At 42.0% G+C, this 19235-nt stretch overlaps 1 protein-coding gene across 2 annotated transcripts in view; it reads left to right on the plus strand.

Moving 5' to 3' along the window:
- The first annotated feature begins 15209 nt into the window (after positions 1–15209).
- Positions 15210–19235, plus strand: part of CCDC170 (coiled-coil domain containing 170) — an 84460-nt gene continuing 80434 nt past the window's right edge. For both annotated transcript variants that reach the window (XM_060240895.1, XM_060240902.1), the window contains exon 1: positions 15210–15436. In XM_060240895.1, the coding sequence (XP_060096878.1) occupies positions 15317–15436 (120 nt within the window). In that variant the 5' untranslated portion in view covers positions 15210–15316. The remainder of the gene's footprint in view (positions 15437–19235) is intronic.

Here is a 19235-nt window from a genome sequence, read left to right on the forward strand (position 1 = left end):
TTGGTGCTACTATCTTAATATAACACAACATGGATTTGGAAGGTGACCAAGCAAGTGGTCCGGCAGTAAATCCAAAGAGAGGGTAAGGCTGGGTCTGATGTTTAAGGGACTAAGCACAATTGAAAAGAGTTGGCTGTAAGGCTTTCCAGGAAGAGAGAAATTGGAAAAATTGGAAATGTCATTTGTGATTTGCACAGGAAGACATACACACAGAAGTGGAAAACTGCTCCTGTTTGCCACTCCTCCAGTTGGGAAGGACTGGGACACTGTAAGAGGCTTGGTTGGTCCACCTGAACAGGAATTGGTTGTGAAGAAATGTTTGCTAAGATGGGACTAAAGACAGCCGTGTAGCCTAGATTGCTTGATTATATTACCATGTACAGTATATAATAGCCATGGTGCCTTGGCTGTGCTGGATTGGGTCTGCCACTCAGGACTTTTCTAATAATCTAGCTCAGGGGTGGCCAAACTGTGGCTCTTTCACACATATTGTGTGGCTCTCCAAGCCCACCCAGCCATGTTGGCCAGTTTGGAGAAGGCATTTCTCTCTTTAAATCACTTCTTGAAGCCAAGCCAGCTGGAGGCTTGGAGAATGCATTGTAAGTTAAAGTTGCTTTCTTTCTACCTCCTCCAACTCCCCAGTCTATTAGTTTTCCTTTCTTCCTTCCTCTCTCAAATATCTGATGCTCATGTTGTCAAGCATGCGGGTTCAATGATGAGTCGAAGTTGATACAAAGACTACGTTTATTGATAGACCGATACTTTGGTAACAGGTTCTTGAGAGTAATGCCAAATACACATTGATACAATACTTTTAAGGCCTACTTCAAAGGGATTCCAAGGGATGGGGTTGCGGAGTAGCACTCACACATAAACTATCATAAATGTCTGCATTCCCGTAGTGTTATCAGGACTGTGTCCTTGCTTTCTCCAGGTGTCTCTCACTCCCTTACCGGAATGTATGGGAAGGTGCTGATTACTTGGTTTCAGTTCTCACTACTTCTAATTAATAGCCATAAAGCAAGATGGGGGGAAGGGAAAGAATAACAAGCTAAGAATGTTGGATCCTCCATGATACTTCACAGACCAGGTTAGGCAGGACCCTTACACAATCAATTATCAATGGAATTTCACCATGCTTGACACATGTCTTGTGGCTCTCAAACATCTGACACTTATTCTGTGTGGCTCTTACATTAAGCAAGTTTGGCCACCCCTGATCTAGCTCCTTTCTTGATGAGTTTCCAGTTGCCTCAGAAGGCTCACGTTAAGTCATGCTGAGTGACTAATGTCAGCCTCACGTTGTTTTACTTGCTGTTAGCCGCCCTGAGCCTGACTGGGGAGGGTGGGGTATAAATGCAAATAATAAATAAATAATTCCTTTTAGTGACTCACCTCCATTCTTGCCGAGGGATTTGGTGCAGTCTGGCAGATTATTTTAGATCTGGCAAAGGCAGTCTGGCTAAGTGCTAACCCAGATTGTAGGGAGTAATGCCAAAAAATGAAGGTTTACCAGTCTTGGCAACAGCACTTCCTGTACATGCAAAGGTGATATCTCCTGGGCTCTTCTGAAATATTACCTGCTCCAGAGGAAAGTATTGATACTTCAAGGAAGAAGGGAGTGAGGTCCATGGTGGAGATCACTGGCCTCTTCTAGGCAGTTAACCTTGACATGTAGAAAGAAAAATACAGAGTACCTTGGGCTGTCTCTCAGAATAACAAGAGAAGCAAATCCCCATCAGAAGCATTTTGTTGTTGTTCAGTCGCACAGTCGAGTCCAACTCTGCGACCCCATGGACAAAGTCACGCCAGGCCCTCCTGTCTTCCACCATCCTCTGAAGTCTGCTCAAATTCGTGTTTGTTACATCAGTAATGCTGTCCAGCCATCTCATCTTTTGCCGTCCCCTTCTTTTGCCTTCTGTCTTTCCCAGCATCAAGATCTTCTCCAGTGAGTGCTCCCTTCTCATTTGGTGGCCAAAGTATTTGAGCTTCAGCATCTGACCTTCCAGGGAACAGTCTGGGTTGATTTCCCTTAGGCCTGACTGATTTGATCTTCTTGCAGTCCAAGGGACTCAAGATTCTTTTCCAGCACCACAGCTCAAAAGCATCTATTCTTCTGCGCTCGGCCTTTCTTATGGTCCAGCTGTCACAGCCATACATTACTACTGGGAATACCATCGCTTTGACTATACGGACTTTTGTTGGCAGGGTGATGTCTCTACTTTTTATTATACTGCCCAGGTTCACCATAGCTGTCCTCCCAAGGAGCAAATGTCTTAATTTCATGGCTACAGTCACCATCTGCAGTGATCTTGGATCCCAGAAATGTGAAGCCTGTCACTACTTTCATGTCTTCCCCTTCTATTTGCCAAGGTGTGATGGGGCTGGATGCCATGATCTTAGTTTTTTTGATGTTGAGTTTCAAGCCTACTTTTGTGCTCTCCTCTTTCACCCTCAACAAGAGGTTCTTTAGGTCCTCCTCAGTTTCCGCCATTAGAGTGGTGTCATCTGTATATCTCAGGTTGTTGATATTTTTCCCGGCAATCTTAATTCCGGCTTGTGCTTCATCCAGGCCAGCATTCCGCATGATGTACTCTGCATATAAATTAAATAAGCAGGGTGATAATATACATCCTTGTTGAACTCCTTTTCCTATTGTAAACCAATCAGTTCCATATCCTGTTCTGATAGTTGCTTCTTAACCCATATACAGGTTTCTCAGGAGACGTGAGGTGGTCTGGTACTCCCATCTCTTTAAGGACTTGCTACAGTTTATTGTGATCCACACAATCAAAGACTTTAGCGTAGTCAATGAAACAGAAATAGACATTTTTCTGATACTCCCGTGCTTTCTCCATAATCCAGCGAATGTTGGCAATTTGATCTCTAGTTTTTCTACCTCTCCAAAACCCAGCTTGAACTTCTGGTAGTTCCCGATCTACATACTGCTAAAGCCTAGCTTGTAGGATCTTTAACATGACCTTGCTGGCATGTGAAATGAGTGCAATGGTGCGATAGTTTGAACATTCCTTGGCATTGCCCTTCTTTGGGATTGGAATATAAACTGACCTTTTCCAATCCTGTGACCACTGTTGTGTTTTCCAAATTTGCTGACATAATGTGTGCATCACTTTAACAGCATCATCTTTTAGGACTTTGAATAGCTCAACTGGAATATCGTCATCTCCGCTCGTTTTGTTGTTGGTAATGCTTTCTAAGGCCCATTTGACTTCACACTCAGAATGTATGGCTCAAAGTCAGTGATTTCACTGTCATGGTTGTCCAGGACATTGAGATCCTTCTTGTATAATTCTTCTGTGTATTCTTGCCACCTCTTCCTGATCTCTTCTGCTTCTGTTAGGTTCCTACCGTTTTTGTCCTTTATTATGGCCATCTTTGCACGGAACGTTCCCTTGATTTCTCGAATTTTCTTGAGATCTTTCGTCCTTCCCATTCTATTATTTTCCTCTATTGTTTTGCATTGTTCTTTCAGGAATGCCTCTTTATCTCTCCTTGCTGTTCTCTGAAAATTTGCATTCAGTTGGGTGAATTTTTCCTTTTCACCTTTGCCTTTCACTTTCCTCCTTCTCTCAGCTAATTTGTAAAGCCGCATCAGACAGCCACTTTGGGATGGTGCTGATTGCTGCCTTCTGTACAATGTCATGAACCTCCATTCATAGTTCTTCAGGCACTCTATCAACTCTAGTTCCTTAAACCTATTCTTCACCTCCACTGTATATTCATAAGGGATGTGGTCAAGGTCAAACCTGAATGGCCTAATGGCTTCCCCAGTTTTCTTCAATTTAAGCTTGAATTTTGCAATGAGTAACTCATGATTTGAGCCGCAGTAAGCTCCAGGTCTTGTTTTTGCTGAATGTAAGGAGCTTCTCCGTCTTTGACTGCAGAGTATATAATCAGTCTGATTTCTGTGTTGCCCATCAGGTGATGTCCATGTGTAGAGTCACCTCTTAAGTTGTTGGAAGATGGTGTTCGCTATGACCAGCTTGTTCTCTTGACAAAACTCTATTATTAGGGTTTGTAGAATCTTTCGGGCTCAAGTGCCGTGTTCTACTGGAGAAAGTTTTCCTTCCAGGCATTTCGTTCTCAGCTGCAGAGAACATCCTCAGTGGCACTGCAGCCGGAGTAGGCGCTCTGACCTTCTTGGCTGCTGTGCATTGAGTGAAGGTCAAGAAGGTCAGAGAGCCTGCTCCGGCTGCAACGCCACTGAGGATGTTCTCCGCAGCTGAGAACGAAATGTCTGGAAGGAAAACTTTCTCCAGTAGAACACGGCACTTGAGCCCGAAAGATTCTACAAACCCTAATGATGTTACCAGCCGTGAAAACTTGAAATCTTTGAAAACTCTATTAGCTTTTGCCCAGCTTCATTTAGTTCTCCAAAGCCAAACCCGTCCGTTGTTCCGGTTACCTTTTGACTTCCCACTTTGGCATTCCAGTCCCTTATGACGAGGAGGACATCTTTTTTGGTGTTAATTCTAGAACGTGTTGTAGATCTTCATAGAACTGGTCCACTTCAGCCTCTTTTGTGTCAGTGGTTGGGGCATAGACTTGGATTACTGTGATATTGAATGGTTTGCCTTGGATACGGACTGAGATCATTCTGTCATTCTGTCATCCCATTACTGCCTTCCTCACTCTCTTGTTAACTATAAAGGCCACACCATTTCTTCTACGGGACTCTTGCCCACAATAATAGATGTAGTGATCCTCTGAGTTAAATTCACCCATTCCCGTCCATTTTAGTTCGCTGATTCCCAAGATGTCAATGTTCAGTCTTGCCATCTCTTGCTTGACTACATCCAGCTTACCTTGATTCATAGATCTTACATTCCATGTTCCAATGCGGTATTGTTCTTTGCAGCATCAGACTGTTCTTTCACCATCAGACACATCCACAGCTGAGCGTCCTTTCGGCTTTGACCCAGTCGCTTCACTCTTTCTGTGGTTACTTGGACTTGCCCTCTGCTCTTCCCCAGTAGCATATTGGGCACCTTCTAACCTGAGGGGCTCATCTTCCAGCGCCATATCTTTTCACCTTTTGTTACTGTTCATGGGGTTTTCTTGGCAAGGATACTGGAGTGGGTTGCCATTTCCTTCTCCAGTGGATCACATTTTGTCTAGGTTCTCAGCTGTGGCCTGTCCATCTTGGGTGGCCCTGCACGGCATATCTCACAGCCTCATTGAACCGTGCAAGCCCTCTCACGATGTCAAGGCTTCTGATCTCTCTCCATGAGAGAGATCAGAAGCATATGCATCCAAAATTATGTAGTTTAAACATTTTATATGTAAGGAAATCGCTGTATCAAGCAAACTGTCACAAATACTAAGCAATGACATTAGCTATATTCACACTGAATATGAATGAATGCATTTTTTTCAAGAATCAATATTTCTCAGCAACATGATTTAGTGGCTTGAATGCTGTGCAGCTGATATGTGTACTGTGGAAGCATGAGCTGAAAGGTGTTCATCTGCAAATTAGTAACTGCTGTTCATTTTCCCTCAGTCCCCCCCCACCTCCCTAACTTGTATGTTGAATTAGTTTCTTTCTATAAATGGTGTGTGAGTTGCTTCAGTAGCAGAATTCTTCAACTGACAGATATTTGGCATGGATTGCAGAATTTGACCATTATTAGAGAACTTGGCTTAATGTTGCATACCTCCTATTAATTGTTTAGTGGCAATGGTGGCTTTTATTTTGCTTGCTTGTGACGGGTAAACACCTCCCATTATATTCCATTTACATTTTTTAATTTTATAAGTACACCAACTAGAAGATGATGATATTGGATTTATATCACGCCCTTCACTCTGAATATCAGAGTGGCTCACAGTCTCCTTTACCTTCTCCCCCCACAACAGACACCCTGTGAGGTAGGTGGGACTGAGAGAGCTCTCACAGAAGCTGCCTTTTCAAGGACAGCGCTGCAAGAGCTATGGCTGACCCAAGGCCATTCCAGCAGCTGCAAGTGGAGGAGTGGGGAATCAGACCCAGTTCTCCCAGATAAGAGTCTGTGCGCTTATAACCACTACACCAAACTAGCACAGTTGTGCATGCTAACAAAGCTATGAAGCATTTTACATTCTTAAAATAGTAAAATAAGTTTAGGTTTGCTTAAGTGAACTTATATATATGTGTATATATATATTTCAGTCTTTCCCCAAGGGTTCAAAATTTCTAGAAAATCTAGAATATCCCTATAATCACCCAGTATATTGCCATCTCCAAATGTTGATTCAGTATGTCTTCTGCTGAAAAGAAGAAATGGACTTGATTGCTATCAGCATGTTGATGGCAATTTATTCCAAAACTTTGATCTCTCTCAGTTTCATGCACATGCTAAACAGGAGGGGGAAGCTGAAGTCTTACTTGTGAGCAGTACCACTGCTCCCTCTCATGTGACCAGCAGTTCTCTAGACTACCTTCTCTAGACTACTAGTTCTCTAGCAGTTCTCTAGACTACTAGTCAACCAAAGAGGGATGGAACTACTGAAGTAACTGTGGCCCTTCTCTCAGCCCACCTGGATTAGAAGGATTGTAAGGTCAATGGTAATGATAGTTGCTGAAAGTTATAGAACTATCAACGGGGCTGTACTTCCTCACAACGATGATAATCATCAGGTGATCATGGCAGTTTGAGTGCCAAAAGCGGGTTGGAAGCCAGATGGCAATGGCTCTAGATAATCCTCATCCAAGAAAATACTATGGTTTACAGCAGGGGTGACCAAACTGCGTCTCGGGAGCCATATGTGGCTCTTTCACACATATTGTGTGGCTCTTGAAGCCGCCTCCACCATTTTGGGTGACTTGGAAAAGGCATTTATCTCTTTAAATCGCTTCTCCAAACCAGCCAGCAGCTTGGAGGATCCATTTATAATTCAAGTTGCTTTCTTCCCATCTCTCCTCCCTCCCCCATTGCCTGCCTTCCTCCTTTCTCTCAAACATCTGATATTCATGTCTTGCAGCTCTCAAACATCTGGTGTTTATTCTATGTGGCTCTTATGTTAAGCAAGTTTGGCCACCCCTGGTTTACAGTATGATTGCCACTTCCGCGTGATCCATTCTTATACCAAACTACTTGAAGAGGGAACCATGTGGGATGGATACTTTCAATCAGTGCAGAACCCATTAGAGGCTGGCAGTACTAACATAGAACCTAACCAAGTTGTGCACTTCCTGATAGCACTTCACATGTTTCAAACATCATGAATACAGCATTGTACCTCTACTTTCTCCCACAAACCTAGCTATTCACTCTGGCCATCATTGGAGGCCCCGCTTTGGGTGCTCTGCCATCCGAGGCTAAATGGGGAGTAACTTCTGGGTTGTGATACCAAAACATTGGCACTCCATCCCCAAAGAGACTCAACTGTCTCCATCTGTAGATGTCTTTTGCTAGTAATGTTATGTTTGGCACACCCCCAGTAACTGCAGCTGGTCCTCCTCCTTGGTTTTGGTGTTATGCATGTTTATATAGTTTATTGAATTATTGTATTTGTGTATGTATGTATGTATACACACACACACCCATACTGTATATATATGCTTGTTTAATGTTGACATATTTTATGTTTGCTGCCTTGGGGGGCTCAATTTTGCTGAAAAGGTGGCACAGAAATGTTTTAAATAAATAAAACATGGGCTCTAGCCAGGCGGCAGTGGCAGGTGTCCAGCAAGGCTAACACACAATCCTCTGGGTTCACTTCCTGTGTCAAAAGGCACAGTTTCTCTGTGTTTGGTCTCAACAAGTGCTAAAGCCCATGCTGTCTGTTAGAAAAAAGCAGCATATGTATTGCATCTCCAAATATTTATTATTTTATGCCCCGTCTGAGCCCAAGCAGCTTAGAGCATTCTCTTCTCCTCCACTAGATCCTCTCAACAACCTGATGAGGTAGGTTAGGCGAAGAGTGGCCTGTGGTCAACCAGCAAGCTTCCATGGCAGAGTAGGAATTTGAAGCTGGTTCTTACTGGCTCTTGGGCTCAAAAGCTTGATCTTCCAAATGAAAGAATGCAGTCCAATGCAAGAACCATGATATGAAATTATACATTGTCATAAACAGGATTCTGTATACACTGGGGGGAAAATACCAGTTTGCTATAAATCTTGGCTGTGTGGATGTTTAGTAATCAACAGAAATATTTCTAATCTTTGTAACTTCCTGTTCAAAGTTCTGGCAATTCTCAGAAAAACCAAAGTGGTCCACAAAAGGAACAAAGGCTTTGCTTTCTCCCTCTTTATTAATAGGAGGGATAGTTTCTTTTTTGGAAAGGAAATTGGCATGCTTAAAAAAGTTAAAAATATATCAAAGAGGGTCATGAAAATCCCACACTCCCACTACTCATAAATAACTTTTAAAAATGGATGCCCAAGCAGAAAACTGAAATTGCTTTTTGAGTTTCCACAAAAGGATTAAAGGCTTATCTGAGATTTTTATTAAGTGCTCTGGATCTTACAAACCTTCACAAATAGGCCGTAATACGATTTCTGAAGATGATCTACAATGCAATCCTATGCAGAGTTATTCCAGTCTAAGTCAGTTGACGCTAATGGGCTGTCACTCTGCATAGGATTGCACTGCTAGAAGTCTAATGAATTTCACAATTTAGATTGAATGTATTTTCATTGTAATTAGAGATAGAACTTGACTTCTTTAGCAGGCTGTTATTTAAAATCCGTATTTCTGTCTGCTATTAAAGTAAGGGGAGGGGAAGTGGATTCAGATGTAAATAGGATTTAGTTTCTCCTTTGTGTCACGGTTTCATGCCATTGGTAGGAAACTTGTACTTATTAATTTATTGTCTGCACAGTATTATAAAAGTCAGTGGACAAGTGCTGAAGGAGTGGAGCTCAGGAGTTGATCTAAGAAACAAATAACTTGGACTGAAATAGCTGTAAGAAATTCTGATTCAGTACACCCTCATATTGTAGCTATATGTAACCTATGGCTGAATTACAGAAAAATAAAGGAACTGCTTAAGGGTATAGAGCAGTGGTGGACAAACTTGCCTAATATAAAAGCCATGTAGAATAACAGTCAGATGTTTGAGAGCCGCAAGACCCACAGCATTAATATCTTAACCCAAACAGAAATGTAAGGCACTCAATAACATCACAATAACAGCACTAATGAAGAATCAATAACGCCATCTAGGGATTAAAATTGTATATGTTTGAAACATTTTAATAACTTCTTGTGATTTTATTGTAACAGTTAATTTTACATTGTTTTAATTGTTGTGAGCCGCCCTGAGCCCGTCAGGGTAGGGCAGGATACAAATAAAATAAATAAATAAGACATGGACATCAGATGTTTGAGAGCCGCAAGACGTGAATGTAAGATGTTTGTGAGCTGCAAGACATGAAAGTCAAATGTAGGTAGGTAGGTAGGTAGGAAGGAAGGAAGGAAGGAAGATATATGGGGAAGGAAGAGGCGGAAAGAAAGCAACTTTAACTTTAAATGCATTCTCCAAGATGCTGGCTTGGAGAAGTGATTTAAAGAGGCAAAGCTGCAGCACAGATCCAGCCATTTCAATTTTTTCTGCAGGGCAAGGACACAAACACACTAGAAGTAGCATACCATGGTACCAGTCTTCTAATAAAGTGGATGAAAGAACATTGAGATGGGCCAGAGTGAAAGCTATCTTATGTTTGGGAATCAATGCATTAGCTAAATAGTTTGACTACACCCATTTTTTTTCCTGAAGATAATATTTTGCAGCAGTATTTAAATAGTTTTGAAGTTTGATGTCCCAAATCCTTTGCTTAATTTCATATTTAGCTTTGGAATTATGCAAGGCTATTAAACTACTCCCTGACTTGGATAGCCTATATTAGCCTGATCACATTTCAGAAACTAAGCAGGGTTGGCCTTCTCTAGTATTTGGATGGGATCCCTCCAAGGAATATCAGGGTTGTGATGTGGAGGCAAATGATGGCAAACCACCTCTGAACATCTCTTGCTTTTAAAACCCTATAGGGTTACCGTAAATCAGCTGTGATTATGGCAGTCATACATATTAAACTGCTAGGATAATATCCTATGGATTATAATTTATTTGAAAGGCACCTTTTCCATTTTGAGTAAAAGGTGTCTGTTAGTGTTAAATATACAAGACCCAAAGGAGAGAAAACGAGCTTCAGCCAGTAATTGATCCTGTGTAAACAGGCTACTTAGAAGAAGAATATGAAAATGTGCAATTGACTACTGGAGGAACCACAGTGGGAACATACCTAGGATATGAAGGGTTGTATCCTAAAACTATTTATCTCTACTAACTTGACCACAAAGATGAACATCAAAACAGGAATTGTCAGGGTCCCTGACATTTTTTCTGCTGGTCCTGCTCGCACGGTGTTGTCATGTATTCACTATTCTGATCATTTATTGCATTCACTCCGTTGCTCATATATCCCATTGCTGGCTTGCAAAATATTTACACATTCATCCTGTATTGTAGTGTCTGCTTGCTTTTAATATTTTTCTAAGTTGTTCAGGATGGTGGCTATCACAGGGAGCTGGCTATCTGATAGTTATGGGAACAGTTTGAATTAGTGGAGTAACCTTGAGCACCCAGGAAGACATCTTGCATTTATATAAAAGCCTGAGAATGATAACCGACTCTGAGGGGAGCTTAATTTTTGTGCACCTTTTTTGTTTTCTATTTTAGTTGTCTCGTCTGTATGCAAATTATTTTTGGCAATGGCTCTTCAGCAGAAGGTCATTGCTCTGTACCTGACTCTCTAACCTTGATCATTTTCATATGTGCTTGAGTTCTTTGTGTCAGTAACTGGCAAAACCTTACAGGAATGAACATACAGAAAGTATTAGGATGTTGCTAAAGCAATCTGATTTTCCTAAATATATAGGCTTTATATTAACATGCAATCTTGAAGTATTTATCTACTTCCACTCAAGAACACTGTGATGGACAAGACACTGTCTTACCCCTGAAGGAGAAAACAGCCACTCACTTGAGCCTATGGGAGTGCTACTCCAGCATCCAATCACCTTTCAGAAGGTGGAAGGGAATGTTGGAGGGAAGCACAGCAACAGTTTAGTTCCTGTCTGCCTCAAGGAGAGTGCAGAAGGAGTTAAGGTCTGCCTCAGAGAGATCAGTGAGAGCTCAGCTCTGGCTCAGAAAAAGAATAGGCAGAGTGAAGGGGAACTCTGCTCAGTAGTGTTGCAGAGTAATTTAACTATCTCTGAGAGAAAGCAGAATATCCAATTGTTAGGTCTGTCTCTAGTAGGTTTGACTGTTACGAAAGGGCAAGCTTGTGTGGGTGGAATCCTATATAAGTGAAAGGATCCAACCTAGTGACAAGTCAGTAAAAAGCCTGTTTATTCTTAAAAGTAGCTGTGTTGGTCGGAAGCAACAGGACAAAGTTTGAGACTGGTGGTGCCTTTAAGATCAACAGTGTTTTATTCTGGGTATAAGCATTTGTGTGCATGTACACTTCTTCTCTGGGGTTAGAACCAAACTAAATTTTCCACAAGCAAAACTTTCCTGTCTTTTCCCTTCCACTGCAGCCTCTACTGATCCACACACAATGTTGCTTCTAGGTGACTTGAGGAACCGGGGTGTGTGTGTGTGTGTGTCTACAGTGTGAAGGGGGGAATTGATAGAAGTTGTCAGTTTAGTCTGAATCCAACTCTTGATATGGTTCAAACAGGAAACTGTGGGGTAGCATTGTTTTACACTGTGTAATCCCACTTTAGTGTCAGTGAGGAAGATGGCTGTAAATAAATGTCAGCAGTGATTTCCTATATGATCAATGGATTATTTCAGATGGCCTTAAATTGCCTGTTTACAGAACCTTGCCAAGATTTCATATCACCAAACCCAATGAAATCTTGACAAGGCTGTGTACTGTAGGAAGTACATTTTAAATAGTCAACTGAGCATATTCGAAATCCCTTTTTATAGTTTTTTAGTATTTTAAGCCAGTTTGGCATAGTGGTTAAGAATGGTGGACTCTAATATGGAGAACCAGGTTTGATTCCCTGCTCCTCCACATGCAACTGCAGGTTGACCTTGGGTCAGTCACATAACTGTTTTCTGAGAGCTCTCTCAGCCCCACCTACCTCACAGGGTGTTTGTTGTGGGGAGAGGAAGGGAAGGAGATTGTCAGCCACTCTGAGACTCCAACTGAATGGCAGGGTAACAATTAAGTCTCCTCCTCATCAGGTTGGACTAGATGACCCTGGGGGACCCTTTCAACTCTATGATTCTATGATTCTCAGTAACAAATTGGCTTGAAATCTTTTGTTGCAACATGAATTGCAAGTTATTGTAACATGGCTTATTTATATAGGTTTGTTTGACTAAGAAACAATCATTGGCAGAAGATTGCATTACAACTCAAAATCCTGCAAGGCCTTAAAATCTATTCCCATTTATCAAGACAAAAAAAGAAAGCACAGTATCATTCCCTTCCACTGTCTACATCATGTCAGATACAACCAAACACTTTTAAGGATGTGCATTTGGAATGTAACAAATCAAAACCTAATCCGAACAAACCAATTTAAGAGCCTTGGAAGTGTAAGTAAAAGCAATAAAATTTCCTTTTACTTCGGATGCAGATACAAGCAAACACTGAAGCCAGGCTGCACCCTCAAAACAATATTTGGACCACTCCAAATGACACATCACCACAAGTTTCTACTTTCAGTATCACCAACAGGCCTGTATTTCAAAGGAGGTTTAAATAAGGAATTGGAACAATTCTATGCCATCTGGACTGGGAAGCAACATATATCCTTTCAAAGGGAGAGTTCACTGAACATGGGGGTGTATGAAGTGTGGTGGTCCAAACCTTATTTTGCAGAAGGCATGGAGTCATTCAATTTTTTTTTCAAATATCCTTTGAAATACAGGCCTGTCAGTGGTACTCCAAATAGAAGCTTCTGGGGCCAGAACCAGTGTTTGGACTATATGTCTTCTTGCCACGGTATGTCTTCTTGCAGGGGACAGTGGCCACAGCACGGTGATGTATCATTTAGGGTGGTCCAAATATTATTTTGGGGGTGCACCTGGAGCAAAGAGTCTAGGTCAGGAGCTAGTCCAGAATTCACACAAGCAGGATAGGCTCCAAAGCACTAGCCACAGAGTCAGTAGTACAGTGACATGTTGCTTCCCCACCTAAGAGCTCCATTGTTTGGTCTTTATAGGTATGTTCCTAAGGGTCTAATTTGCAGCCAGCTGCTCAGGAGTAATTCTGCAACTATTCAAGCAGCTGGCATTAGAATACTCTGCTTGCAGCCAGAACTTTTCTAGTTCTGCTTGCAGCCATTGTGAATGTGGGTGATGCAGGAGGACTAAGAACGATCAGTTTAGTGTCACCTGTAGGCTCAGGGCTGGAGATTGTCAGTGGCTCTGCACCAGCTGTTGACTGTGAATCCTGATCAACCTGCAGTTTGTCTTCCTGCTTGCTGACTCAGAGAGACAGTTTAGTGTAGTGGTTAAGTGTGCAGACTCTTATCTGGGAGAACCGGGTTTGATTCTCCACTGCTAGGGGTTCTGGCACCCCTAGGCAGAGACCTTCCCCCCCCGCCAATTATTGTGGATACCAACATTTTGCAGAAATTTAAAGGTGACTGTGAACAAATAGCTGGCCCACATTTTCTGAAGAAGCTCTGCATTGATACAATATGGGCAAAAATAGATGCAGGGTAGGGTTGCCAGGTCTGTGTTGGAAAATACCTTGAGACTTTGGGGGTGGATCTGGGAGAGGGCTATGATGTGATCTGCTCTGAGCCTGTTTGTAGGGAGAGTGGAATATAAAAATCTAAATAAATACTTGGAGAATATAAATATTGGAGAATAAATATTATTGGAAAATCCTTTTCTCAAGGTACTGCTTATAGTCAAGATTAATAGGTGACTCTCCAAAAGACTGTTCTTTTTCTCAATGTATAACAGGCATAGGCTTCACCCAATCTACAACTTCCCCTTTTGCAACAAGGAATAATTTCTTTAAGGTAAGAGTAAGATTTACATTTCTTTAATGTAAGAGTAAGAGCATTTACACAGAGAATCTGAACTGGATACTACCTATTTGCAGTGGTTAATTAATTGAACCTTTTTAAAAGCAAAAAAGATTGGGTGATAACAGAATGAGTGCAAATAACATATTTCAAAATACTGTGTAAATTTCAAAATGTGAACCTTGTCTGGAGACCAATAATTAAGCAAATAAGAGAACATTAGTTGGCTAATAATTTTGCCCTCATTTTATTTGCTGTGATTGTTGAAGTACAGCAACAGTGATTGTGTTAAATGTTCTGTGTTGGTGTAATTTCTCTGGAATTGTTTCTTTTTACCATTGGGTGAAAAAGGCCCTATGACTGCCATGTGAAGTCAGCCCCCTAAAATCCATTGTGTAAGCAACTAAACTCCCTTACTTTAGTCAGTTCACCTAGTCATTCTAAAGCTACCAAAAGATTCCAATACCTACTCTCTACCATTCCCAAAGACTGTTAGGGCAACTTAGCAGAAATCAGACAAACAGTACATAGTGTATATTCTCTCTCTCTCTCTCTCTCTCTCTCTCTCTCTCTCTCTCTCTCTCTCTCTATATATATATATATATATAATCTGAATTCATGTAAAAAGAAGGCATTTGAAAAATAACGTGGGCGTGAAATTAGTTCGCTGCTCCCTAGTTATTTCAAAAACAAATTCTCGCCATATTTGCAAAATCATATTCTAGTAAGGACTTACAATGGCAAATGAGCGCCTTTGCCTGGATGGAAATCAAATAACACATTGCTTCAGGTAGAGAAATCAAGTACGATCTGTAAACCAGTAGTGCCACCTTGAGGGATAATACGGAGGCAATATGCTACAAATTCAAATCACACGAATAAGTTTATAAGTGGTTTTGTCTTGTTTTTTTAGTCTACAAAGACCATTTTCAATTCTTTTTTAGGCTGCCGAGGAAATTAGAGATAACTTGTTCCCGTAACTGATGCCTTTCTAAAAGTAGTTTAAGCCGCCTAGCCATCTTTTAAAGCGTGGTTCTTCCCTCACTAGTTTTCAAAAAGAACAAAAAAGTTTTGAGTTAAGCGGCGTTTTTGCTGTTATTCATGGTATACGCTTTCGTGTGCCTCGCGAGAAAAAGCGAAGTTAGTCTCTCCTCCAATCAGCTGCCCATCGGCGTATAAGGGTTGCCATGGAAACGGATGTCGCTTAGCAAAATTTCTGCTGTGGACGCACGCGAACGATTTCCCGGGGAAAGTTCTGAGTAAACGCCGGAGCAGCTTATAGCTCGCGCGTGGTGGGCCTACGGGGAGCATGGAAAGCAGTGGCGGTGGCTCTCGCTCAGGTTCTGCCGCTTCCAGACTCATCGACGTAACGAGCAACAAACAGTTGCTGCTCCCATCTGTCACTGCGGCAGTCTCGCTAGCAGCGGAGGTACGGACCAGTCCTGCGTTGCTGGTGGGCGGCCCAGTGACCGTCGAGTTAACAAGCAGTAGCTTGGGGGGGGGGGGAGGGGGGGTAGCGCCCAGCATTTGGATTTTCGAAGTTGTCGTTTAATGCTTTGGGTAGGAAATGGCTATTGCCATGCCTCTGTAGTAGGACTTCTGTGCTTCTAACACTGACAGAACACCACCAGACACACTGTATCGCAGCAGCACCCTTGATACAGAGTTGTTGAGGAAAGCTGCGTCTTGAATTTCTGCTGGATACACATTCCTTGAGGGCATAGAATCGCATTGCCAGGAAAATTATGTAGGACTGATTAGAGGATACAGGTAGGAATGCACTTGTAGTGGCTCAGAGGTGCCCTCTAGTTTTCTCTTGGCTTTCCAATTCCTTCTTGCAACACTTCATTGATGTAATTGAAAAGGTTCTGTGCTACACTAGTCAGTGTTGGAATTCTTCAGCTACACAGATTGCACCATTCTTCACTGTTACAGATAATTAACAATACTGAGTAACAGTTCTGAGGTGGGAGGGAATAGTGACCAAATGCGATTGTAAGTGCTCCAGCTGCCATGTTTACAGATTTCTGGTGCCTTACCTTGGTAAATCATAGCTTCTATTGTGTACCTATCTTTTTTTTTCTTTTGGAGATGGTTTAAAAATGTAAACGTGTTCTGGAGTTGCCATGTTTCAAATTTCAGTCCCCTTCTCAGGGTTTTTAGAAGTTAAAGACATAAACGGGGGCTGCAGTTATCAGGTGGCTTTGTTGCACATAAACCATTTCATATACTGCAGTTGGTGTTGTTTAATTTGTACTATTACACATAATGTATTGTTGACCAGTTAATCTCATGTGTTTTACCATTAACCGGAAGGCAAAAACATTAATGTCCCACGAACAGACAGTTATCTGTGATACTTTTGCCAATTTTTTTTGCTAATATTGAGAATATGCTTTGATCTGGATGTCAGTTATAACACAAATGCACCAGAAGAAAAACCTAGTACACTGACTGAGCTATTTATGGATCATTTTGACCCAGTTTCCATGATGGATGTGGACAAAATCCTGAGATCAGTGAAGACCACTCCTTGTATCCTGAATCCATGCCCATCCTATCTCCTAAAATCATGTAAGGAGGGCTACATCAACTAACCCTTAGCATCTTATCAATCAGTTACTAACTGAGGTCACTTTCACTTGGCCACTCAAAGAAGTCCATTACTTAAAAAACCATCCCTACAGACACATGATGTGGCCAGTTATCACCCCATCTTTAATCTACCTTTGCTGGGCAAAGTGATTGAGAAAGCAGTAGCAAACCCACTTTAAATCTTCTTGGATAACCTGCCCTAGACCTTTGTCATTCTGGCTTCAGGTGGCTCTGCTGGCTTCTGTCTATGTGTAGACAGAGGCTAAACCTTTTTGTTGCTCTTATTGGATTTATCTGTAGCCTTTTATCCTGCCTTCTTATTGAGGCTCCTGGAGGCAGAAGTTGGTATCAGGGGATGCATGCTTTTGTTGTTCAGTTGCACAGTTGAGTCTAACTCTGTTAAACTGGTTCAAAACATTCCTCACAGAGTAGACTCACAAGGTTGCTGTCGGGGACCAGCTGTCATCAGTGTGGGACCTATCTTGTGAGGTTCCAGAGGGCACGGTTGTATCCCCCATGCTTTCCAATCACTATGTAAAGCCCTTAGGACAAGTCATGTATAGTTTGGGGGTTGGTTGTTATTAATATGCTCATAATCTCCTCTAAATCTCCTTATCCAAATCTCCTGGTGATGCAATAGAGCTCCTGAATCACTGTCTGGCTGCTGTGGTTTTCTGACTGAGCGCATTGAGACTAAACCCTAAAACTAAAAAAAGGTAAAGATAGTCCCTTGTGCAGCATCACGACATTTTCATGGCGGACTTTTTAAATGGAGTTGTTTGCCATTGCCTTCCGCAGTAATCTACGCTTTACCCCCAGCGAGCTGGGTACTCATTTTACCGACCTTGGAAGGATGGAAGCCTGAGTCTACCCTGAGCCAGCTATCTGAACCCAGCTCCTGCCAGGATCGAACTCAAGTTGTGAGCAGAGCTTGAACTGCAATACTGCATCATCATCATCATCATCATTATTATTATTTATATTTGGTGAATCACCCTGTCCTGGTCAGCACCAGGCTCAGGGTGATGTACAACAGTAAAATCAGTTACATTAATAGATATAGATATATAATCAGTTACATTAAAAATTACAAACCATGATGGTGTCTTCAAAGTGCTCTTATTCAGTTATTGGATCACATCAGGGTAAAGTGCTCTAATTCAGTTATTGGATCACATTAGCAATCTGTGCCATGGGGCTCTTATCAAGAATAAAACTAGGAGACTCAAAATTGGCCACCAGCGTTAGGAAGATTATGGTAGTTCCATTGCCAAAATTGAAAAGCAAGGGAAAATCTGGGCCTAGGTGAGATAACTGAAGCTAAGGATCTCTGTGGCAGGCATAAATCAGAAAATAATGTTACGTATCTGAAAATTGGCCACCAATCTCAAAATGATGATGGAAGTTACTATTGTGGGTTAGCCAAACTCAGCAGAGCAAAGGGACTCTGAGAACTCTGAGGAAGAGAGGGTCAGCATACCTGACCCAAGCTCACAGTCAGGAGCAGAGGTACTGCAAGAGGGGCCAGATGTAGATTCTCAGGGGTCTGATGTAGATTCTAGCTAAGAACCAGTACACTGGCCCCTCAGCTTCCCAACACTGGGCTGGCAACAGAAAACCAGTTGCCAGTCAGTGCATCCCCTCATCACTAAAGCCTTGGGAATGCTGTTAGTCAAGCCCGAAGGCACAGTGCCCATATAGCAGCACAACACTAGTTCAGTTTCAACAAGAATGAGTGCTTGTAGGAGCAGGACTGAAGCAGCTGGCATGTTCATGATGCAATATGGGTGGTTAGCAGCACAGGACTTAAAAGCAGCAAAGAAGGCAGTGGATGTGTAGAAGCAATTTGTCTGTTGGCTACTGACCTTGCTGTCTGTGTTCTGAATTAGATTACCTTGTCTCTGACCTTGGTCTGTATTGTGGAAACCTTGTTTTTGGATTCTCCTTTGGACTTGAAGCTATGAGAGCTGCCTCACCAGTGCCTGAACCTCAGGGCTGTATTTTGACCAACCCTGATGTCAAGCAACTAACTCTGTGTGGTTACTGTGTGTCAGCAGACAGGACATTACAGTGCCAAAAATGAAGGGAACTGGGACATCCTGTACAAGGTTAACTTCACAACAGACAACATGTAATAAGAGAGCCTTTAAGCAACCTGCCATGTATCTCTAATACTCAGATCCCCAACCAGCCATGGAAGGTTACTGGATGACACACACTTAGCCAGACCTACCTTACAAGGCTGTTGTGAGGATAAAATGGAGGACAGGAGAACAGTGTAGCTATGGGTCCCCTTTGGGGAGAAACCCCAGGGCATGGTATATGTTATAAATCCAATTTTAATGACATTGAAAAGATTACATCATTTGTCAGATAGCAAAATAGCCTTTAGAAAGAGCTATTAGATCTTCTATAGCACAATAACGATTAACAATCCAGTGTCTGAAGGAGCTGAGAGTTGTAACTTCTATTCCACACATATAACCATTAAAGCAGATTAATGTGCCATTACCATGCATGTAAAGTGTGGGGGGGGGGGAAGGGAGAGGTTGCTTTATTTTGCTGTGACACCTTAACTACCACTTCGCAAGATCTAGCTGAGCTGGGTGCAAGGAAAGGAAGAGAGAAAAGCT

This window comes from Heteronotia binoei, chromosome 1 (assembly GCF_032191835.1).
Source record: "Heteronotia binoei isolate CCM8104 ecotype False Entrance Well chromosome 1, APGP_CSIRO_Hbin_v1, whole genome shotgun sequence".
In the NCBI taxonomy this organism is placed as follows: domain Eukaryota; kingdom Metazoa; phylum Chordata; class Lepidosauria; order Squamata; family Gekkonidae; genus Heteronotia; species Heteronotia binoei.